This window comes from Salvelinus sp. IW2-2015, linkage group LG35, assembly GCF_002910315.2.
Source record: "Salvelinus sp. IW2-2015 linkage group LG35, ASM291031v2, whole genome shotgun sequence".
NCBI lineage: Eukaryota > Metazoa > Chordata > Actinopteri > Salmoniformes > Salmonidae > Salvelinus > Salvelinus sp. IW2-2015.
Window position 1 is genome coordinate 12,792,390 of NC_036874.1, and position 23,950 is coordinate 12,816,339.

Sequence of the window (23,950 nt, forward strand, 5' to 3'; positions counted from 1 at the left end):
GCTTGCAGCTACAACATATTGCCTCAGTGTCAGTGACCATTGAGGGTCACTTAGACAACGTGAACTTCTAATAGACAATGGTAGAGATATAAGCCCTGGGGAGAGACCTATAATGACATGACATGCTAATGTCCATCATGCAAAAAGAAATCTCCCCTGTACAGAGGGCTATAGTCTACAGGGTACGCAATGCAATGTATAATTTCACCTGTAGTGTCACAATGGACCCAGTATTTCATTAAATGCATCACAATTAGCAAATGTTTAGGATGTATTCTTGCAGACAGTGACATATTCACCTATGCGAAACCTTAGCCAAATCTATCAATTTGTGGTTCAAAGGTTTTCCCTGTGATATTCTTTGCAATATCGAAAACACATGGATGAAATAATATGAAGGCAAAAAGCAAGAGGGGAGGTGAGACTGCAAAGTAACAAGAACTAATTAAATCGAGCATCTAGAGCTAGCCTTAATGCCAGTTTGTTTTTGCTATCATGATTCATGCCTACTGTCACTCATTGTCATGTTTGGCTTGGCAATAAACAATGTAGTTGGAAAGAGCACCAACAGATCTGGTGATCTTGCTTGAGTTGCTCAACCGTCATTTATAAAGACATCATTGATGGGAAGTGAAAGGACATTTGAAATGCCTTTGGTTTTCATTTATGTATGTAAAGAGGGAATACAGTGTTTTGATTTAGTATTTATAAAGAACATGATAGACAACAGATACTGACTGTGGCCTACCTGTTAAAAGGAGCAGAGAATGTACCCTCGTCACCCGATAAGAAAACAATCGAGTGCTCACGTGAACCTCAATTTGAGTTAAACTGAAAACAGTCGTCATAAAAGAAAAGGGGTGGATGACAACAATAAACGTATAAAGTTGTACATTATTGACCAAATTTAGCACACATGCATGTTGAATAGATAAAATATGAAATAAAATCTACATATCACAATTATGCTCTATATACGATACATTATACGTGAATCATTTATTTTCCTAAATTCCCCCTCTTTTTGTAGAATGGTACGGTCGTTCATTGTGACGTATTGGAAATTCAGTGGATACTGCAGTTGGCTCTTACTGTCTAGGTTTCGGCAAACCGTTGTTGTGAAGAGAGGGGAACGGAAAGAGAAAGTCGACTACAGCATTTTTAGAAGATTTTTTATCTACTGTACATATTCGTTGTCTATTTTGCTCAGGCACCATGGCGTGTGGAGCTACGTTAAAGCGCTCGATGGAGTTTGAGGCCCTACTCAGTCCTCAGTCTCCTAAGCGAAGAAGGTGCAATGCACTACCGGGGGCTCCAAGCACCCCGTCCCCTCAAAGGTGCAACCTCCGTCCGCCAGTTGACTGCCCATCGCACTCGATGTCTCCCCCGACTATGGGAGGAGAGCACAGGCTAACTCCAGGTAAGAAATGGCCAAAAGTTCGAATAAGCTGTAGTTCAAGGGGGTGACATGGGGGAGGGGGTTAGGGTGGAGTGGAATGGGTGTTTCGCGAGAATGGGGGTTGGTGTATAAGAAGCTAATGTTAGCTAACGTTAACTTAGCTGGTTAGGTTCCTACAGTAACTAGCCTAACATTTGCTCGGTAACTAAACGCAGTCAGATAGCTAACATACCGTTATAGCTGGCTAACTAGTTAGCCGGTGACTAATATATTAGTTTATTTTAATTGCCTGGCATGTTAGCTAGCTAGCACCATTATTTGACACAAAGCAAAAAAATGCATGTTTCGGCGTCAGCTTGCGAAGATGGCTAATTTGGCTAGCTGCATAACAACCCTAACCCAGCTAGCTAACGTACATGCTTGCATGGTCCACAATCCATGATTGGTCTCGTGTGACTAAATTAAAACATGCGAAGTTAGCAATGACCAGTTGAGTTTGCCTAACTAGGTACATTTAACCAACTTATTCCATGATCAGACTTATTTTAATATAGTAGAACGCTGCATTGAAACGTCCAAGACTTCTTGTTTAGAAGTGTGGGAATAGTTATATCTATTTTTTTTTTATACCTTCTCTGTTTTCCCTGGGCTGAGAGGGCATTGTTCTAACGCTTTATGCTCGCACCAATCCGGCCCACCCGCTTGAAAATGTTATCTATCCCCTGTGAGAGTTGAGCGAGTGTGGGGGACTGCAGGGGTGGCAAGATAATTACCTGGATATCTCGACTACAATCCAACAAAGCTCATTGAATTTGCCGTCACCGGAGTAGAAGCGAGCTATTTGACAGCATCTAATCTTCACAGCTGTCTAAACCCTAATTAAAATCCTGCTCCCACTTGGCACAATTTGATCTTATTTCTTTGTTGAGATTTGTGTATAATATTTTAATTCAAGGATTACAATGCTGGGGGCTGATCTTTCATTTTGAACCCCTTGTTCATTTCATGCAGATTTTTTTTAGTTTGGTGCACCACAGTAAATCCTTAAAAAAATGCAATCCCTGCATCCTGCTGCAGTTCAATGGACGGGCAGCTCCTGTCACACAAATCATTTCAATGACTCAAAAATCTAATGGATGGACTGCCTCCTGGGCCAGAGTTTGTATGGACTGGGCACTCCAGGTCATCTTGTTTTTGAGGCTATCCCACTCTTATCATTACCCAGGCCTGCGTCTAGACGTGAATGCTATTGAACTGGTTAACCCCCCTCCTGGTTTGTCTTGTCTGGTTTGTCTTTGTCTGGCCTATCTCTTTTTTTTATTTTTATTTTTTTAATAAATTGACTGCTTTTCCTTCAGCAACTAACCAAGGCAGTTGGTGGTTGCACCTTTTTACATATTTGCAGGGATGTAAACGTATTAACTGTTTTGATCTCTTTGTCATTATACCCTGATGAAGACAGCTTGTCTGTTGAAATGTTGGTCATGGCATCTGTAAAATATGGAAATGTTGGTCATGGCATCTGAGCTCTTAGTTTGCAGCTCTCCTTTTCTTTTTCAAGTGTTCTACTCCGCTAGCCAGCACCTCGCCTAAACAGGTGTTTTTATTTCACCTCCAGATTGATCTCAAAATAGGTCATCTATGTGAATCGTGTAGATCCATCCGTATGGTTGGGTTTGACCAAGTTTGCAGACTCGGTATATTACCCATTGCGCTATAAAAGAGGTATAAACAGATCTTCCCCCGGTGTGATCACTACCTTATCTCTCAATGTCTGTGCACAGAATGCATCTCTAAGTGTCCTACAACTAGAATATCAGAGTTTAGAGTATGATGCCAGATATGTCATATCAGAATGAGTCTTTCATCCAATATCACGTGTGGCAGCCATCCGCATCCCCTAACCAGCCATTAGTCTACTCAGCTGCTTTTCGCCGTCTGTTATTTAGCTGGGGTGGGCAGGCAGTGCTTTATTTTCTGTTACATTTGTTTAATTATGCGATGCGAGCCGCACCAATATCTTTTCATTTTGCCCTTAACAAGCAGGCCAGTTTGACTTCGCTCCCACGCAGCCTCAGTGCCACTGCCATAGAGGAAAAGCGGACCACAGTGACCGTCATGCTTGTGCCTTTACGTCTCTGAAAACCGCTGAAGTTATGCCCCATATTACCGAAGTTACCTTATCCTGTGACAAACTGTCTTGTATTGTCATGTTACCTTGCTAGCTAACAACATGATACCTTGGCTATACAGACATTTGGGAGGCACAGGGAAAAAGGGATAAATAGCATTCAATGTGTTGGATTGAGTAGAGATGTGAATGTCAGGGACAGGTTTTTGTGCATCACATGTGCCGAATGTATAGAACTGGAACAGGTGTCCTGGAGGTATCATGATACTACTTAGTTTCGTGATGGCGGTGGGCCCAAACCCAATGGTATCATGATACTACTTAGTTTCGTGATGGCGGTGGGCCCAAACCCAATGGTATCATGATACTTACTTAGTTTCGTGATGGCGGTGGGCCCAAACCCAATGGTATCATGATACTACTTAGTTTCGTGATGGCGGTGGGCCCAAACCCTGTGGTATCATGATACTTCTTGGTATCGTGATACTTGGCCCGGTATCACATCATTAGTAAAATGTTGGCATTGTCACAACCCCACTCTGAAATCACCTTTTTGAGACCTCACCAGTTTGCATCCCTGTATTTGTCCAAAATTCCTGTCTTCAGAATATTCTGACACTGAATTCCCATGGCCACCAGCTCAGCGTCCCACCTTTGGTCTGGTTTTAGTTTTCTTCATGGGCGCCCATCGACCTTTGAAAGGGGTTAGCGCTCTCCTTGAATGTATCTAATTGAATGCCCACAGAGTGAATACCTAACATTCCCCAAGCACTTTTGTTCTCTAATGATGTTATTACACAATGACAATGATATCAAAAAAGGTGAGCGGATATTAGGGAGTAGCTTTGAATTTGTCATCTGTCCTTGAGATATTTGTGCTTGGCCTGAACTGTGGGTTCCCACATAGGCTATGATAGTGGACGTGAAAGGGGAACTGTGTGACTGGTGACCCAGTTCCGGACAAAGCCAAAGAAAGACAGTTGGCCTGGTCCTGTTTAGTCCATCGTACCAAACCAGATTGTGCAACTGACATGTAGACTAGTCCTGAGCCTGTTTTGTTTGGACAAGGACTTGTTTAATAGCTACATTTTTTCCCTCCTCTTTTGTAAGGGGACATCTGTGTATCCAGGGTTTATCTGCCATTGAAATCATTGGGCGGGCCGCCTAAGTGTTTTTTCGGGAAGCCTATGTCCAAACAGGGTGTCTTCATTTTCTGGATGGGGATTAATGCTTTCTGTGTCAAATTGAACTGAAACCAGATATAAAGTATGTTCAAAAGATGATAGATATCTACAATCATTGAAATAAAGCTAGACAGTGAATTGAAAATTCCATAACAGTACATTTATTCATTGTATTGTGTTTGAGCAAAATAAAACTGCATTAGCCATGGCTAAATGCAGGAAATTAGCTTTAAAAAGGCAATTCTCTCTCGGCTCCATAGCAGAATGTGTAGAATCACAGAATCACAATTTCTCAGCTCAATGGAGACATTTGTGGAATTGCAATACATTTGCTTAAATGCAACACTGTCAAGAGGGGTCTCTAAAAATCTCAAATTCTGCTGTGCCAACGGACCCACCACATCCCCCACCTAAGCCACTTTTTGATCCAGAAAAAACTCTTATCCATCACAAGCTAAGGCTGATGGCACTTTTGACCCAAAAAGCAGAAAATCTAGCAACGTCACAAGGGTTTTGGCAGGTTCACACGCATGCAGGTTTCAACAGCTGAAGAAGCTTGTGTAACGGGCAGATGGAGGAAGAGGCGTCTTGTCTGCCTTTTTGTGTGCAATGGATTTGTCATGCGGCTGTTTACCCTTATCACGCAATCGCCTTCTGAATTTGAGCCTCTTTCCCTTGATTGGCTGTGTTTTCTTTCACCACTTTAATGTTTTTTTGTATGTACAGGCCAGCTATCCTCCGGCTTCATGCACACTGGCATTTTACTCAGTATCCGCCTCGCTTGCCGAAATTCCATACTGCATAGCAGCTGCAAAGGGGAAAGGAATGTAAGATGTTGGTGTGTCTGCAGACATTGGTTTGCCAGTGAAGGCAGTTTCTTCTGTCCAGCCCCCCCCTGCATATTTATTGGCATTCCCTACAAGCCGGTCGAGTTTCCTTTGTTGTAGTTCCCAGGGCACATGGACGGGTTCTCCTCCCTCTTCAGCCCACTTGATTGGAATAATTAACTGATCTACGAGACTTTAATGAGGACCAGTCAACCTTTTTCATTCAGGATGCAGAGTATTAAAACTGTCACCTGTGATAAAGTGAATGGCGCTATGGTAGAAGGTTTAAGAGTAGTGGCTGCTGCAATCTGGTAAATAGTGTCAACAACTGTCAGGGAAGTTGTCTGTACAATCTGTTTTCTGCTATTTAGGGAGAGCCTAGATCTATTTCAAAAACAAAAAAGCCTGCTTTAAATCTTGGATTTTTAACTAGCTCATCCATGTTTTTTTTAAACATGAAGTCTTTGTCAATCCAATGCTGTACTGGTAGAGAGTGAATTCCTTGACTCCTTCCATGTCGACTCCCATTTCTTTGCGCAAATATTTTTTTATTGAACCCGCATAAGAATGGTGTATATGGACGGTTGAGCAGTTCCAGATGTAGGAAGATGTTCTATAACTTGGCCTCTAATCTGTAGGTATCTGAAGAAGTTACTTTTGGGTAGATTACAGGTTTCCCTTAGCAAATCAAAGGAGGCAAAGGTCCCTTCTATATATAGATCCCCTATGGCAGGGGTGTCAAACTCATTCCACGGAGGGCCTAGTGTCTGCAGGTTTTTGGTTTTTCCTTTCAATAAAGCCCTAGACAACCAGGTGTGGGGAGTNCCCCCCCACGAGCCAATCAGGTTTCCTTTGTTGTAAATCCCAGGGCACATGGACAGGTTCTCCTCCCCCTTCAGCCCACTTGATTGGAATAATTAACTGATCTACGAGACTTTAATGAAGACCAGTCAACCTTTTTCATTCAGAATGCAGTGGTGAGTTTTAAAACTGTCACCTGTGATAAAGTGAAGGGTGCTATGGTAGAAGGCATCCAAAGGTTTACGTTTAGTAGCTGCTGCTGCAATCTGGTGTCACCATAGTCAAGAACTGGCAGGGAAGTTGACTGTACAATCTGCTTTCTATTTAGGGAGAGCCAAGATCTATTAAAAAAAAAGAGAGAGAGAAGAAAAAAAAGACCACTTTAAATTTTGGAATTTTAAATAGCTCATCCATGTTTTTTAAAAACATTTTAGTCTTTGTCCATCCAAATGTCCAGATATTTATATGCGGGAACCTGATCGATGGGAGAACCATCAAATGAATAAATGTAGTTCACCTGAAACGTTTTTTCAAGAATTAGAAAACAGCATATTTAGTCTTGCCCGCATTACGTATGTCAGTATCCAAGCTGCACAGATACCTTGTGATTTTATTTAGGGATGTGACAAATGAGAAATGTTAACCGATAAAATGCATTTTAAATATTTTCTTTTAAAATTCCACGCAAATTCACAATGTAGCTGCCAGCAACGTTTTGGATCTCATGGTGCATTTCCTTCTCATTTAACTTTTCAAAGTATTGCCTGCCATACAGGACTTCGCTGCTGTCGCTTGCCTTTCTCTGCCATTTTTTACGAAGTTAGCGACTATGATGTAGTGGTGGAGAGTGAATTCCTTGGGAGTCTTTCCACGTCGACTCCCACTTCTTTGCGCAAATATTTTTTATTGAACACACAACAATGGTGTATAGGTACTTTGTAGAGAAGACAAATGTGAAATTCTTATACAAACATAAAAGAGCAGACCGATATAAAAAGAGGCAGAATTATAGGTAAAATAAAAAATCTGAACAAGGACACCCCTCCCCCCTATTGCTAGGATAACGGGCAAGCACATGTTGCCCCAGGGTAGATGGAAAGATCACAGGTGAGAGCGCATTGTAATGTATAATTTCACAGCCCGGAATGGTCCAAATAAGAGTGGTGAGGTTGCCAGATTTGATCAAATTTGGGTTATGCATTGCTCAAAAGATATATATTTTTTTCCTAAGTGTTTGCCAAATCACTGAGCCATAATTTGGTAGAGGGTACGAACTCCTTTTTCCAAAACAATTTTTTTTTTAATATATTCTTTTAATGAGACAGATTAGTTAGTGTTGGGGCTTGGATAATCTGTGTAGGGTTTCTGAGACTCCCAGGATGATCAGCAGTAGATCTGGTAAATTAGTCTCCAGAACTTCAGAGAATCCCAAAAATTCCACACCAATAATCGTGCAGGTTAGAGCATAGCACAAAGCAGTGGAGTAGTGTACCTTCCGCAGCATGACATTTATCATACATCCCCCTATATCCTATACACATTTCATTTTTGGAAGAGTGTAAGATCTTGAATGTCTGGAGTTAATTTAGGAGGTGTGGTTATACTCCCAAGATATCTTCCCAGTCTGGTACAGAAATGTCAGTGCCTAGTTCTTCCTCCCATTTTGCTTTAAGGGCATCTGTAGAGGGTGCGCTAACAGTTTGAAAGCGTCATATAGACGAGTTATCGGTTTACCTAAAGTGGGACAAATTGATGCAACTGTCAAACATGGACGGTTTAGCCTTTCCAGATGTAGGAAGATGTTCTAGAACTTGGTCTCTAATCTGTAGGTATCTGAATAAGTTACTTCTGGGAAGATTGTAGGTTTCCCTCAGCAAATGAAAGGAGGCAAAGGTCCCTTCTATATATAGATCCCTTATGGTATTGATCCCTAGCTCTCCCCATCGCTCAAGTTGTTATCGAGGTTAGAGGGGGCAAAGAAGGGATTCATCGCTGTAGGTAGCAGACCCATATCATTCCTAAGACAGGCCTGGGCAATTCTTTTCCATGGAGGGCCACATTAGAATATATTTTTGCAATTGAGGGCCAGAAACATATATTACAGGATTATACATCATGTGTATGACTGACAGATATATCTACTATAAATCGCGTCCAGATATGCTACATATTTTACTTAACATGCGATGAACTACAGAGGGAAAAGTACACTGCATTCGGCACCACGGACAGATCTCTTGTGAACGGGTATGCACAAAAACGCAGAGCTCAACATTACATCTAAACTACTCAATCAAACCAACAGCATGTCATTTTTCAACACTTTGAAATCCTCAAAATGATGAACTCACCGTTTAAAGCACGAGGCAGCGATGTGTACTTCTCCCGCTGGTCATCTGATAGGGAACAGACTAGTAGTGTCGGAAGGTGGATGAAATTGTTGGCTTCTACTTGGAGCGTCAGGAGGAGTAATTTTTCCCCTGAAGGCTTTGACAAGGCTCTACATCTGACGTGCAAAATACCTTTCCCTTGTAGTTTGGAATTCAGTTCATTCATGAGTGCCATGATGTCCACAGTGAAGGCAAAATCAGCCAACCATTATTTATCTTGCTGTTGAGGGAAATCCACATTTTTCTTTCATTTGCAGAAACTCAGAAATCTGACTTCAGGTCCCACACCCTTTTAAGCACCTTCCCCAAACTCAGCCGTTTCGCGTTTGTGTGGTAGAGATTTGCATGACCCTACTGTCTCTTCGTACAGTGAGATAATCTTTAAACCACAGGTAGTTTTTGAGCTTATGAAGTTTACCACTTTAGTGACTATCCACAACATGGGTCATTTTTCAGAACACATTTACAGAGCACCTCCTGATGAATAATGCAATGCAGGAAAATAATTATCATCTGGGTTCAGCTCAGCTACTTGATCTTGGTTCCTTTCCAAAGGGCCAATGTTTTTTCCTGTCAAATTTGGGCACCCATCAGTGGTCACACTGCATAACTTTTCAAAACTCAATCCCAGCTTTGCCACACACTTATTAACCTCCTCCAATATATCGTTCCATGTGGTTGCGCTCTTCATTGCCTGCACTGAAGCAAGCTCCTCTGTAATTTCCAAGTCTGGGGTTATTTCTTGTAAGAATATCAACAACTGCGCCGTCTTGACGGGAACATTTTCAAACCGCTCGTCAGGGCAAAGTATTGCTGCAGTCAATTAAACAACCTTTAATGAATTCGCCCTCAGCGAATGACTTGCTATGTTTAGCAATTTTGTGGGACAGTACATAGCTAGCTCTCGCAATTCTGTCGTTTTGCTGAATGCAGTTTTGTGAAAAGTCCTTGCTGCTTTTGCAACTGAAAGCAAGTCTTTCGACGCACTTGCCCTCTGCTCAGACATTCCTATTTCTCTGCAATCGTCTAGCTCCATACTAAGAGAGCAGCCAAAACGTAACAGCATGGAGGTTAGCGACCCAATAGTAAAATATACAATTTGGGAGATTCAATCCTCCCATCTTGGACTTACAAAGGTTTTTCTTTTTTACCTATCCTGTTTTTATTTCATTTTTCTATAATTGATTTATAGTTGCGTCTAGTTATTTATGAAATGACTTCGATATCAATACTGGGATGTTCTGGAATAGGTAAAGCATTTGCCGGAGGAAGACCATCTTGAGGGCATTCATTCTTCTGAGCAGGGAAATTGGGAGAGTTCTCTAAAATGTGTATGTTTGCATCAGAGGGGGGGAAATTCTCTTTAAATAGTGTGTGTTTTGGTAACTACAATTCCTAAATGGGAAATATTTTGTTCCTCTAAAGGTTAAATCGGGGCGACTGATTGGTTAGTGGGTATTCTTGCACATGGGGTACGTGTATATAGATGCTGGATCCATTTTATGAACCCGTCTCCAATTTTACATTTCTGTAGGACCGGCCACTCAACTTGGTCTAAGGCTTTGTCAGCGTCGAGATTTAACGGCAAGGTCATTGTTGGGTAACCTGAGAAATACATCATGTTGAAGAGGCGCCTGAGATTGAAGAATGAGTTTCTGTTGGGATAATGCCGGTCTGGTCCGACTGGACCAATTTGCCCACTAAAGTGCTAAGCATGTTAACCAGAGTTTTTGCAAAGATCTTCTGGTCTGTTTTGGACTGTATGACCCTACTTCCAGAGCTTTACCTTTCATGTATAACTGTAATAACTGCCTAATTCAAAGTAGGTGGGAGAGCTCCATCCTCATTGGCCTGAACAATCAGTTTGTGCAGGTAGGGAGAGAATGTATTTGAATGTTTTATAGAATTCACCAGGGAATCCATCTGGGCCCGGGGTCTTGTCGCTCTTTAGAGATGAATTGTTTCTCGAATTTCTCAGATTTCCTTATTCTGGAAGTTAGAATCCTCCTGGTTCAGGGCAGGGAGATTAGTCTTCCAAAAAGTTGTGCATGATTAAAGGGTTAATATCTGCTTTAGATGGGAATCTGTCATTGATGTCCTTGGGAGACGAGCGTAATTCCCTAGTTACATATTTAACTTTGAATCATTGTCATTCTGTATTTCAAAGTTGTCTGGCCAGTAACTTGTATGGTTTGTCACCAAACTCAAAATATTTTTGTTTTGTATAGAGGAAAGATCAAACATTTTATGAGAACCAGATTTGTATATTCAAATTCTAAAGTGTTTTAATTTTAAAAAATTGTCTCCATAGATGGATGACTATTCTCCCCGTCCAGTAAGTCGACTCCCATTTCTGAGTATCAAGATTTGGAATCGACTCCTAAGATTCAGTGTTTTTGCAATGGAGGGGACTGATTTAGTTGCCGTACTTCTGAGAACACAAACACTCAACTCTTTCCTATCGAGGGACACAGTATAGCCATTCTCAACAAGGTTGGAAAGTGAGAGTGAAGATGAGGCCTCAGAGTCTGATGTTCAAGAGGTGGACATTGAGGAGGTCCAGGGAGAAGACATGGAAGCCTGAGAGGAAGACAACCAAAGCTTTAGTTTCTAGACTGTCATTTCACAGATGTATGTTGAAAACGTTTTTGGGAGATGCGATGGATCATTCAATACTCCCTTTCTTTTGTTGTTCAGGGAAATTATCCCATGTGAAGAGTCAACTCATTTAATTAATGTTCAATTCGTAACTAAATCGTTTTTTTTTCCTATTGGAAGGATTTAATCATGTCTACTTATGATAAGGTTAAATGTTTGTCTCCATATATGGTAAATATATCCAATGCAAAAATCACATTTTAAATGGTAATAATTTGCATATTTCCATTAATTCCCATATTCCAGTTAATTCCCATGGAAAGTTTCCACCTTTGAATATTCCCCAAAATGTGCAACCCACACACATTCATCTACTTGCAACATATTTCCAGCATCCAAACACTGTTGAATGGAAATAGACACCGGTTACACAATACACCACCAAGTGTAATGACATTTTGCCGATTGTCATTAGGCCAGAATTCATGCATCCACTGCTGTCCACACGCGTCGGCCATTCATCTCTGCCTTGGCAAAATGTCAGTGTTCTCATCCAACCACATTGTATTTTGGAGCAAAAGCTATACCACACCCATTTTCAAGTCCATTTGCTCCTTTTTCATGCCTCTGACATAGTTGGCTAATGACAAATAAGTGTGTAAAAGCCTAGTTTATTACATTTTGTTTAAATCGTGATATGCTGATGATGTTTTACCAGTATGGTGTACCGCCGCTATTTATTTGGCTGGGACACCATACTGGACCGTTTTACTTTCACCCCTGATTTGATCAAACGCATTAAGTTGACAAGAGACATCCTTTTCCGAATCAGGGTATATCTGCATCTGGGTGTGCTGTGCTGAGTGATCTCAGAGCTCCAGGTTAACCTTTTGAGTGACAAGTGAAATCCCTCCCCTACTGCCAGTCAGGCCAGCACTGCCAACCACCAGAATACTGATCTTGGGGTGTTGCCTAGCAACAATGACCCTGCCACAGCCAGGCCAAAGCAATCAATCACAGAAACTTCCTACGAGAGGGAAAAGCCTCAGCTAAAAAGCTTAGGGAGAGAACAAACAAAAACAGTGTACAAGGCAAGAGATTGGCCAGATAAGTTGTACGTGGGGTGGCGGTGAAGAGGAAAAACAGGCCGTCTGACTCATTTCACCCTCCATTGCTGAAGTATAGTGGGGGGGACTTACAGACACCAAAGCCGCCAGGAAGAAGGCTGTATTGTGGGTCAGGCCAAGTTGATGTAGCAAAGACCCTCTTAAAGTATAGACATCATTGGTTGCTACTAGAGCATGACTATGGGTGGCAACTGGCCACAGGGCTTACTAACTGAAGTTAGGGTATAATGAATTGAAGGAAAATTCTGGCGAGAAGTACTTGGCTAACGCTGTGTTGAACATTAGCACAAAAGTAGGTCAGGTTGCAGTATTCTTCAAACACAAACCAGATTAATTTATTGCCCATTAAGGTAAGAACCTGGAACGTAATCTTAAGAAATTCTGCACATAGATCCAAATCCAACAAATCAACTCGGTTACCCACTGAAGACATCTGAGCTGATGCCATCTGTCATGACAATACAGCACATGTATTAAAAGTAGGGATGTGAACGTGTTCAGTCTGTTTGTAGAATATTCTAGCCTATTCATTGATGATAGGCCCTACTTTACTGAAGTTGCGAGCCAAGAAATGCAAGATATAGCGTTCCAATGCGAGATGCAGCTTTTGAGTGCCAATAGATGGGCCTAGTGCACGGTTCTGACTGACAGCCTATTGGCCGACCTGCCTTGTTGTCAGACTTAAAAAGCCTCAAATTTGCCTTGATGGCCACCAATTTTTCAACCCTTGTATTGGTCAACCTGTTGAGTGCTTTGGTGTGTGTGTGTTCAAACAAGGACCAGTTGCGCTCTGAGGCGGCTGATGTTGGTGGGATTTGGAGGATGATAATGGCAACCCGGGAAAGCACCTCAGATCCACAAAGTTGATGAGATATGTTGGCACGACTGCCATATTGCATCTCCATCCCAAAGCCCTTGCTTGGAAGTGTATTTCGCTAGACTGCCAAGAACCTTGCCCTTATCCAGGCCAAGGTGGTGAGACACGGTAGTGATGACACCATAGGCCTGGTTGATCTCTGCACCAGACAGGATGCTTTTGCCAGCATACTTGGGGTCCAACATGTACGCTGCAGCTTATATGGGCTTCAGGCAGAAGTCTTCACGCTTTTTGATGTATTTCAGAACTGCAGTTTCCTCTGCTTGGAGCAACAGTGAAGGTAGTACGGATTTCTTCTCTTACATCTGCAAGCAGAGTCTGAACATCAGAAAGGATGGCATTGTCTCCCTCAATCTGTGCAATGGCTACTGCTATAGGTTTCAGGAGTTTCAGGCTGCTTACCACTCTCTCCCAAAATACATCATCCAGGAGGAACCTCTTGATGGGGCTGTCTATATCGGCAGACAGATATGGCCATTTCTTGGAGAGACTCCTTCCCCTCCAGGAGACTGTCAAACATGATGACAACACCACCCCAATGGGTGTTGCTGGGCAGCTTCAATGTGGTGCTTTTATTCTTCTCACTTTGCTTGGTGAGGTAGATTTCTGCTGTAACTTGATGACCCTTCACATACCTAACCATTTCCTTGGCTCTCTTGTAGAGTGTATTCATTGTTTTTAGTGCCATGATGTCCTTGAGGAGCAGATTCAATGCATGAGCTGCACAGCCAATGGCTGTGATGTGAGGGTAGACCAAGCAGCCTTCATTTTCGCAGCATTGTTGTCACCAGTGCAAATACCTTCTGTGGTCCAAGGTCATTGACTGCCTTCAGCTCATCTGCAATGTAGAGACCGGTGTGTCTGTCCCTTGTGTCTGTGCTCTTGTAGAATACTGGTTGAGGGGTGGAGATGTAGTTAATTATTCCTTGCCTACGAACATTCGACCACCCATCAGATTGCAATACAGTCTGCTTTCTCTATGATTTGCTTGACCTTCACTTAAACTCTGTTGAACTCTGCATCCAGCAAATTAATAGATAAAGCATGTCTGGTTGGAGTGGTGTATGCTGAGCGGAGAACATTCAGAAATCTAATCCAATACACATTGCCTGTGAGCATCAGAGGTGACCCAGTTGCATACACAGCTCGAGCAAGACATTCATCAGCATTTCTCTGACTACATTCCTCCATTGAGTCAAAAACCTTCTGATTCCAGGAGGACCATGAGCTGTTGCTATCGATACGGTGTCTTGAGTAATATTTTTTTTTACCTCGAATAGAAGTAGAGGGACTTTTGTCAGAGGTTGCTTGTTGTGAGCACTGAGGGAACTTTATGCACTTGGCCAGGTAGTTCTGCATCATTGTTGCATTCTTCACATGATTTGGCACAGTATTTGCAAATGTACACAGCGTTTCCTTCTACAATTCCATGTACAGATAAATAAACAGTTGAATTAAACACCTTTGTAAGATGTTTTAAAATGAAACATGTATGGGAACAGGTGAATTAACACTCCTCAGTTAGCAGGCTCAAGCAAGCTAAAACCCACATGGTAGCAAAAAATAACTAGCAAAAGTTGTTAACAAGTTATAAATTATTTAAACACACTTTGCTGTAGGCTACTATTTACTAGTTAACATAAAATCGTGTCACATAAAATATATTCATCCCACCCAGTATTGTAATCAAAACTTACCAGAAAGCATGTAGTCCTTTGCTCAGACAGTGTAGTAGTGTGGGCTCAATAGCATCTCATTAGTGTGCAAGATCTTGAGAATCAGCTGCACATGTGATTGAAAAATGCACTGTGCATGCGGAGGGTTGCAATTCCATTGAATTGGGGATAGTTTAACTAAAATGTGCCACGAGCTAGAATTGCCTTGTGTCCCACAAACACGTTTTTTTGATGAATTTAATCAAAATTCCTGGGCCTAACTTCCCATGGAAATTTACCGTAAAGTTTACGACCCTTTGCAGCCCTTATAGCTTAGTAAAGGAGCCCTTTTTTAAAAAGTGGTTTGTTTGACAATCAGATGCAAATATCATGACTTGTTTATGCTACATTAAAAGGTAATGCATTTCAAAACTTAAATGATAAATCTTTACGACGAGGCCCACAGAGCTCCGATTAGAATCCCTATTAATTCAATGATTTTAATTTCATGAACACACAGGAGGTCCCGTACCGGGAAGAAATGGAATCTACTTTCACCCCTGTATCAAATGGAGTGTTTCAAAATGTAGCCTACAGGAATTGAGATGCTGGTGACTTTTGCTGTCATGGCACCGACATAAAGAACCAAACCTTTTGACAACTTCATTTTAAGGAGTGATTTATGACTTGGGCTTAAGCCTCATTGTAGGTAAGCTATTTAGATAAACAACGTGATGCTCAAGCTAATGGATCATTTCACACATCTATTTGGGGTAGCGTTGGCAAACGATCTCACACGGTGGCCTTTCAACTAGTCAGTTCTTGCAGCATCGTGAAACATTTGAGTCACGCCTCCAAACTCAACTGTTCAAAAGGGAAGCCCCTTTCATATACTCCTGTTTCTGGAGTAAGTACAGCTTTTATTACGTTAACGTTTAGCAGTAGCTAAATAAACACAGCCTGTCAGATTAGCGCTGCATTGTTAACACAGGAAGGCTTCAGCTCATCAACTCCCTTGCTGCTCCTGTCCTGCTCTTCTTGTGGTGGTGTACTCTGCAAATTTGAAGCCTCCAGCCTGATAATACATGGCTGGCCAGTCAGTCACATGGCTAGCTACCTCCCTCTCAAAATGGCATCTGAGAAAGGCTAGTTTACAGTTCGTCTTGCCTACATTCCGCTCTCTCCTTGCCTCAGAGCGCATTAGGACGCAAATATTCAATATGTCCCTCCCCTCAGACTACTGCTTACAATGCATTTTGAGGAGGTGAAGAAATATGAACTGAGAAAGTGCCATGTTGGCCTGCTGGCTTGCTTCCCCCTCAGAACAGCTCACAGAGACATGCATGTTTGCTCATACCTTGATATGGCTTCTGCACTCTCAACCCAAGATAAATGAGGCAGGCCTCCCTAGATAACATCCTTATTCCACCTCAAAGGGTGAAGGACTTAAGTCACACTCTCTCTCTGGCTATCAACACTGGTCAGTGGAACGGCATAGCCTAAACATGTTTTTTTCTTGTTTTCGTTCCCAATATATCTTTGAACTTTACACCCAATCTGTGAAATTTCAGTTTAGCACCAGGTTGATGGGTTTAGTTTTGTCTTTGTATGTTGACTAATGTTCTTATTGAACATAGCCTAGTCAAAACCCGTGCAAGTGAGGTGCCAGATCTTAGTGGATCTGATTTGAAATGGTTTCCAGTGGGATATGGACTCTTGACAAAAAGTCTTCACTGATTAGGGGCTACGTACTTCCTCCAGGGTTGTTTGCTGAATACTGGAATTGGCCCTGAAATTAAGTCAAAAGGCTTTAGTTGCAGTCCCACTGCTTAGGCTAAAAAGAGTGGGTACTACCACTGCCTGAGCACATGTAGGGCCTAGCTCTGTCCACAGATCTCTAGGCTTGTCCCTAGGCTTAGCGGCGTTGCCAACAACCGGATGCATCCGTTTTTTGGAGCTAATGCTAATTCAACCTAGCTACCTTTTCTGCTGAAAACCGGATGTGGGAACTCTGCTGTGGTGTTTTTTCTTTACGCCTGCTACATTAGATTACCTCATCCCAAATGGCACTCTAATCCCTTCATAGCGTAGTGCCCTACCTTTTGATCAGAGCCCTACATGGAGAATAGGGTGCCATAGGGATGCAGCCTGGCTGAGGCCCAGCTCTGCAGTGATCAAAGACCTTGGAGGATGAAACCCAACCCAGTTTCTCTGGAAAGGAGGCTGTAGCATGGCAGGCCGGTGCCCTGTTTCATGCTCCTTTCCGCCCTCTATTGCAGTCAGATGTCACCCAGATCTATCTAAATAAATCACTCTGCTTTGTGCTTGTTGCTCCTGCTTGTCAACAAAGATCTCCAGCTTTAGCACCACTGCCAAGTAGACCTGTGCGTCAAATATTAGAGTAGTTTTCTTGCTGTGTTATTGCCGGACATGCTGGTACAAGACAAGCTGTCTACTATTTTTGTCTTGGCTTATTTTGCCTCAGACATGAAGACCTATTAAGCCTGACTGTCTCCTAGTCAGCTATGGATTCGTCACAATTCCTGAACGATTTGAAGGAAGAAGTGAAACTGACTCCTTTTCCCCTTCTTGCCAGTCACGGGGTCTCAGAAGGGGTGGATTATTTTTGAGGAAGTGTGCTGTGGGGGTTGACACAGCTGGTGTGTGTGTCGCTGATGTTAGTCTCGCCCAGCTTTAAAGCGCTCCTTCCTGTTAGTGTGTTTTGTTTTGAAAACCACATCAGCTGAACACTGCAGCTCACAGGATGTGTGCATAGCTGTGGGCCTTCATTTAGGCTTGAGGGAAAACATTCTGTTCTCATTGAACACTACGCCTACTAGGCCTATAGCATGCTTGTAGTGATCACCAACATTCAATTTTGGAACACATTGGCATTCTCAGAAGCTGAATGTTCCTAACTATCTGACATGGCTGGTTTGCTATGATCAAAGTATATCTAAAAAGAAACCTTTTATGTTTGGGCTTTCAAGGCAGGCTGTGGCTTGTTGTCTTCTAAAATCAACTAGACGGGCACCATTTTCATATAGGTACTCCTGGCATTATTTGTCCTCCTGAGTGCTGGTTGTTCCCGGCCCTGTTTATGACCGTGTCCCCTGTGTTCTGTCCCCTCTACAGAGCAGATCTTCCAGAACATCCGTCAGGAGTACAGCCGCTACCAGAGGCGACGGCAGCTGGAGGGGGCCTTCAACCAGAGTGAGGCTGCCTGTAGCTCCACCGATGCCCCCAGTTCCTCCCTCACTGCCCCCAGCTCCCCGCCAGGTGAGACCATGCGAGAGAGGGACACACACACACAGGGGGGCAACACGGGAGTCCCCTGCCAAACCCCATCACCACTGGTGGTGTTCAGTGTGAGCACGCAGCGGTAATACAAACCCCAAACATTTCAGCCACAGACGTTACATAATGATGCTTGGAGTCGGTATACGTTTTTATAGATCCCATTGGCTCAAGTATAGCTAGTCAGTGCCCTCTTCTTTTTGATGTCTCAACACATAGACAATTACTTTACTTTAACTAGGTAAGTCGGTTAAGAACAAATTCTTATTTACGGTGACTGCCTACCCCGGGCAAACCCTCCCCTAACTTGAACGACGCTGGGCCAATTGTGCGCCGCTCTATGGGACTTCCGATCATGGCCAGTTGTGATAGAGCCCGGGATCGAACCAGGATCTCTAGTGACTCCTCCTTAGATCGCTGCGTCACTCGGGAGACCATTGACTTGAATGCGAATATCTGCCACTCCGTTCTAGTAATTATAGTTTTCTCTCCTAGTTCGGAGACTATTGCCTGGAATTTAGCTTTAGAAAGCTTTGGTCAGAAATTCAGAATGGGTCATAGTACACTTAAAAGCCCAGGGTATGAATCATTCAGCATTCCCCTGGATCCAGCTCCAAGGTCAGGAGACTTTGGCAACGGGGCCTCGTTAGTGCCATGTGACCCTCTAGGCTACTGGTTCCCAACCTTTTATGAACCGTGGCACACGATGGAATATTAAATTCTGCGGCACACCTAAAATGTCCATATTCATTTAGTGGTAATGACCTCCCATCTGATTCATTCTGCAAACCATCTATTTTCTGTGACAAATGTTTTTTTTAATAGATTAAATAGGGTGTATTTTAAATATTTTCATAGTTTTGATAGTTCCTTACTCATGATGGTTAAGTTGTTTGTACCCCTTAGGAGCGTCCCAAGAATCTTCGCAAGAAATAAGGAAATTAAGCTCTGGTATGTTTTTTTTTACTATAATGTTTTTTTTGGGGTACAGTCAAGATGTTTTCTACATTGTGAAGGTGCAACCACAGACACAAAGTCATGTTCAGTTTGTTTCTATAGCAGAGGCTCTGGTATAGCTAACCCAGAGCCATGTATATAAAAAAAAAAGGCCTAATCAGACTTGCCTGAGCTAATGGTTTTCACAGACTACGTAAAATGATACAAATTCCTTTGCTCGTGACGCGTGCCCCTCAAGTGATACAAATGTAACAGCCTGAGCGCACTAGACTTAAAACAAGATACAGATGCAACTATGTGCCATTTTCATGTTTGAGACCAGCCACCCGGAAAGCTGAAACTGGGGAGTATTTCTGTCAAATAAAGCCCTCTTGTGGGTAGAAACTCAATTTGATTGGCAGGTCCTGGCTCCCCAGTGGGTGGGCCTATGCCCACCCATGGCTAAACACCTGAGTTCAAGGCACGCAGCACACTGGTTGGGAACCACTGCTCTAGGCTGCTGCTGAGTCGAAGGCGACAAACGGCAAGCAAGAAATTGTTGCGCAGACATCTATTCCTAGAGAGGACATTGTGAACTCTGACCTGGGCAATGTCAGCCTATTTAAAATCTCACTGTGTCCCAGGTGCCTCGAGGAAGGACCAGCCGTCGTTCACACTGAGGCAGGTGAGCTACCTGTGTGAGCGCTTGCTCAAAGACCACGAGGAGAAGATCCGGGAGGAGTATGAACAGATCCTCAACACAAAACTTGCAGGTACAGATAGCACATTGCATATCACCATCCTTAAACCTCAGTCAAAAGGGCTTTTCACATTACTGAGCCAAACAAGCTGAGCTGGCATGGTTACGCATCAACTGTAGATGCTGGAACCATGCTAAAAATGTCAGCTAGCACAGTGGTTCGGGTCAGCACGATAGTGTGAAAATGGCTTTAGTTTGTTCCTTCTGTCTTACGAAAAATCTTAAATGTTATGGCACCCTGTGTGCAATAGGAGAGGCCTATTTGCTGCTCCCCCAGAACACATTTAATGCCTTTTATCTAATGTCCTGCTGATTTTGTTTTTGTTTAATTAAGGGCTGCTCTTGGCAGATATGGATTTATAGACTAGACACTACTAGCCAAGACTGCTAATGTTTATAGAATATAAATTTGCTCTGACTGGAATGATCAACCGTTTAGTGAAGAAAGAAGCACCAAATATATATTTTTTTGCATCACATGTAGAAAGGACACCAGTATGTGTTGATACATATCTGGTACTTGAATCTGCACCTTCACAATTTTGTACTAATCCAACAGCCATTTTGATCCTCTGTTACAGAACAATACGAATCTTTTGTGAAATTCACACAAGACCAGATCATGCGAAGATACGGCGCAAGGCCTGCTAGTTGTAAGTATCAGAGTTTCAGTCTTCACTTTCTACCCGTACACAATTTTGCTTCTGAAGAGTAAACAAAGCAATCCCTACAGCCACATAAAATAGATTTCTCTGTTCAGAGTTCTAATGCATTATCTTGTCATCTCATTTCTGTCTTCATGCTGTTTTCATCCATTATTCAATCCCTCTGTTTCAGATGTCTCTTGAATTCCCCATCGATGAGGTACCAGCTCTTCTCACAAGATGGCTGCTCTTCTACTGCCCTTTCCTCCAATAGATTTGTGCTTTTTATTTCCTTTTTTCATGCTTTTTCGGTGCCATGGTTTATCCATTTGTTTTGTTTTTTGTCAAACTGTCTGCTGGCCAAAACGCTAATGAACCGGAAGAAAATGTAATGATTCAAGATATGCTATTGCTCTGGATTTTTGACTAAAGCAGATCTGTCGTTCTCCTCCCCAGTGCTGTAGTGGCTTTTCTGATCCTTCTGTATTATAACCTGCCAGCACTGCCCCCTCTGCAGAAGCTGTATTACTAAATCCCCCTGGCCTCTCATCCACCCAGTTTCTCTTTATTTTCCAACTCTTTATCTGAGGATGTGGAATTCTTTTGAAAATAAAATTTCTGTGATTTAAAATGGTTTCCCTCAATTACTTTTTTGTTATGCATTGTTGAACAAACTGTTTGTCTTTTTAAAATTATAAATGACAAAGTTAGTCTTTTGTCAAAGGAAGGTTTATTTGTGCAGTGCATGTGCTTTAAGATTGCATAATCAATTGAAGACCATTACAGTGCATTCGGAAAGATTTCAGACCCCTTCACTTTTTCCACATTTTGTTACGACACAGCCTTATTCTAAAATTGGTTAAATACATCTTTCTTTTTACACATTTATTAAAGATAAACAGACCTTATTCATATAAGTATTCAGACCTTTTGCAAGAGACTTGATATTGAGCTCAGGTGCATCCTGTTTCCATTGTGGATTTGAAGTTGTAGAAACATGATTTGGAAATGCGCACACACCTGTCTATATAAGGTCCCACAGTTGACAGTGCATGTCAGAGCAAAAACCAAGCCATGTGGTCGAAGGAATTGTCCGTAGAGCTCCGAAACAGGATTGTGTCGAGGCACGTATCTTTCAGAAGGACCACCATATCTGCAGCACTCCACCAATCAGGCCTTTATGGTAGTGGCCAGAAGGAAACCACTCAAAAGGCACATGACAGCCCGCTTGGAGTTTGCCAAAAGGCACCTGAAGGACTCAGACCATGAGAAACAAGATTCTCTGGTCTGATGAAACCAAAATTGAACTCTGGTCTGAATGCCAAGCGTCACGTCTGGAGGAAACCAGGCAGTACCAAAACCATTCTACGGTGAAGCGTGGTGGCAGCAGCATGCTGTGGGGATGTTTTTAAGCGGCAGGGACTAGGAGACTAGTCAGGATTGAGGGAAAGATGAACGGAGTAAAGTACAGACATGGCCAAAAGTTTTGAGAATGACACAAATATTAATTTTCAAAGTTGCTGCCTTAGTGTCTTTAGATATTTTTGTCAGATGTTACTATGGAATACTGAAGTATAATTACAAGCATTTCATAAGTGTCAGAGGCTTTTATTGAAAATTACATGAAGTTGATGCAGAGTCAATATTTGCAGTGATGACCCTTTTTCAAGATCTCTGCAATCCGCCCTGGCATGCTGTCAATTAACTTCTGGGCCACATCCTGACTGATGGCATCCCATTCTTGAATAATCAATGCTTGAAGTTTGTCAGAATTTGTGGGTTTTTGTTTGTCCACCTGCCTCTTGAGGATTGACCACAAGTTCTCAATGGGATTAAGGTCTGGGGAGTTTCCTGGCCATGGACCCAAAATATTGATATTTTGTTCTCCGAGCCACTTAGTTATCACTTTTGCCTTATGGCAAGGTGCTCCATCATGCTGGAAAAGGCATTGTTCGTCACCAAACTGTTCCTGGATGGTTGGGAGAAGTTGCTCTCGGAGGATGTGTTGGTACCATTCTTTATTCATGGCTGTGTTCTTAGGCAAAATTGTGAGTGAGCCCACTCCCTTGGCTGAGAAGCAACCCCACACATGAATGGTATCAGGATGCTTTACTGTTGGTATGACACAGGACTGATGGTAGCGCTCACCTTGTCTTCTCCGGACAAGCTTTTTTCCGGATGTCCCAAACAATCAGAAAGGGGATTCATCAGAGAAAATTACTTTACCCCAGTCCTCAGCAGTCCAATCCCTGTACCTTTTGCAGAATATCAGTCTGTCCCTGATGTTTTTCCTGGAGAGAAGTGGCTTCTTTGCTGCCCTTCTTGACACCAGGCCATCCTCCAAAAGTCTTCTCCTCACTGTGCGTGCAGATGCACTCACACCTGCCTGCTGCCATTACTGAGCAAGCTCTGTACTGGTGGTGCCCCGATCCCACAGCTGAATCAACTTTTGGAGACGGTCCTGGCGCTTGCTGGACTTTCTTGGGCGCCCTGAAGCCTTCTTCACAACAATTGAACCGCTCTCCTTGAAGGTCTTGATGATCCGATAAATGGTTGATTTAGCTGCAATCTTACTGGCAGCAATATCCTTGCCTGTGAAGCCCTTTTTGTGCAAAGCAATGATGATGGCACGTGTTTCCTTTCAGGTAACCATGGTTGACAGAGGAAGAACAATGATTCCAAGCACCACCCTCCTTTTGAAGCTTCCAGTCTGTTATTCGAACTTAATTAGCATGACAGAGTGATCTCCAGCCTTGTCCTCGTCAACACTCACACCTGTGTTAACGAGAGAATCACTGACATGATGTCAGCTGGTCCTTTTGTGGCAGGGCTGAAAGGGCTGAAACGCAGTGGAAATGTTTTTTGGGGATTCAGTTGATTTGCATGGCAAAGACGGACTTTTCAGTTAATTGCAATTCATCTGATCACTGATCAATTCATCTGAGGCAGCAGACTTTGTGAAAATTAATATTTGTGTCATTCTCAAAACTTTTGGCCACGACTGTACATGCAACCATAGACTAAGGCTGGCACTAAAACCACACTCAATGAGCTGTATTCCGCCGTAAGCAAACTGGAAAATGCTCATCCAGTGGCGGCGCTCCTAGTGGCCGGGGACTTAAATCAGTTTTACCTAATTTCTGTCAGCATGTTAAATGTGCAACCAGAGGGAAAACATTTCTAGACCACCTTTACTCCACATGTACAAAGCTCTCCCTCGCCCTCCATTTGTCAAATCTGACCATAACTCTATCCTCCTGATTCCTGCTTAGAAGCACAAATTAAAGCAGGAAGCACCAGTGACTCGGTCTATTAAAAAAATGG

At 42.6% G+C, this 23,950-nt stretch overlaps 1 protein-coding gene across 2 annotated transcripts; it reads left to right on the forward strand.

The window, feature by feature from the left end:
* The first annotated feature begins 1,046 nt into the window (after positions 1 to 1,046).
* Positions 1,047 to 21,257, forward strand: LOC111959148 (akirin-1). 2 transcript variants are annotated; one of them, XM_023980619.2, is made up of 6 exons: positions 1,047 to 1,420; positions 18,125 to 18,268; positions 19,193 to 19,237; positions 19,867 to 19,995; positions 20,564 to 20,635; positions 20,820 to 21,257. In XM_023980619.2, the coding sequence occupies exons 1-6, from the start codon at positions 1,216 to 1,218 to the stop codon at positions 20,828 to 20,830; spliced, it is 606 nt and encodes a 201-aa protein (XP_023836387.1). In that variant the 5' UTR covers positions 1,047 to 1,215; the 3' UTR covers positions 20,831 to 21,257. The 2 variants fall into 2 exon arrangements, with proteins under 2 accessions (XP_023836387.1, XP_023836388.1); XM_023980620.2 differs by lacking the exon at positions 19,193 to 19,237.
* Positions 21,258 to 23,950: the final 2,693 nt, after the last annotated feature.

What these genes read in the sequence shown, in the direction of transcription:
- LOC111959148 (XM_023980619.2), top strand. Translation starts at nt 1,216, where the DNA reads ATGGCGTGTGGAGCTACGTTAAAGCGCTCGATGGAGTTTGAGGCCCTA. An exon ending in TGCCCCCAGCTCCCCGCCAG is followed by an intron (nt 18,269 to 19,192) that starts GTGAGACCATGC and finishes TGTACCCCTTAG; the next exon opens with GAGCGTCCCAAGAATCTTCG. An exon ending in AATAAGGAAATTAAGCTCTG is followed by an intron (nt 19,238 to 19,866) that starts GTATGTTTTTTT and finishes ACTGTGTCCCAG; the next exon opens with GTGCCTCGAGGAAGGACCAG.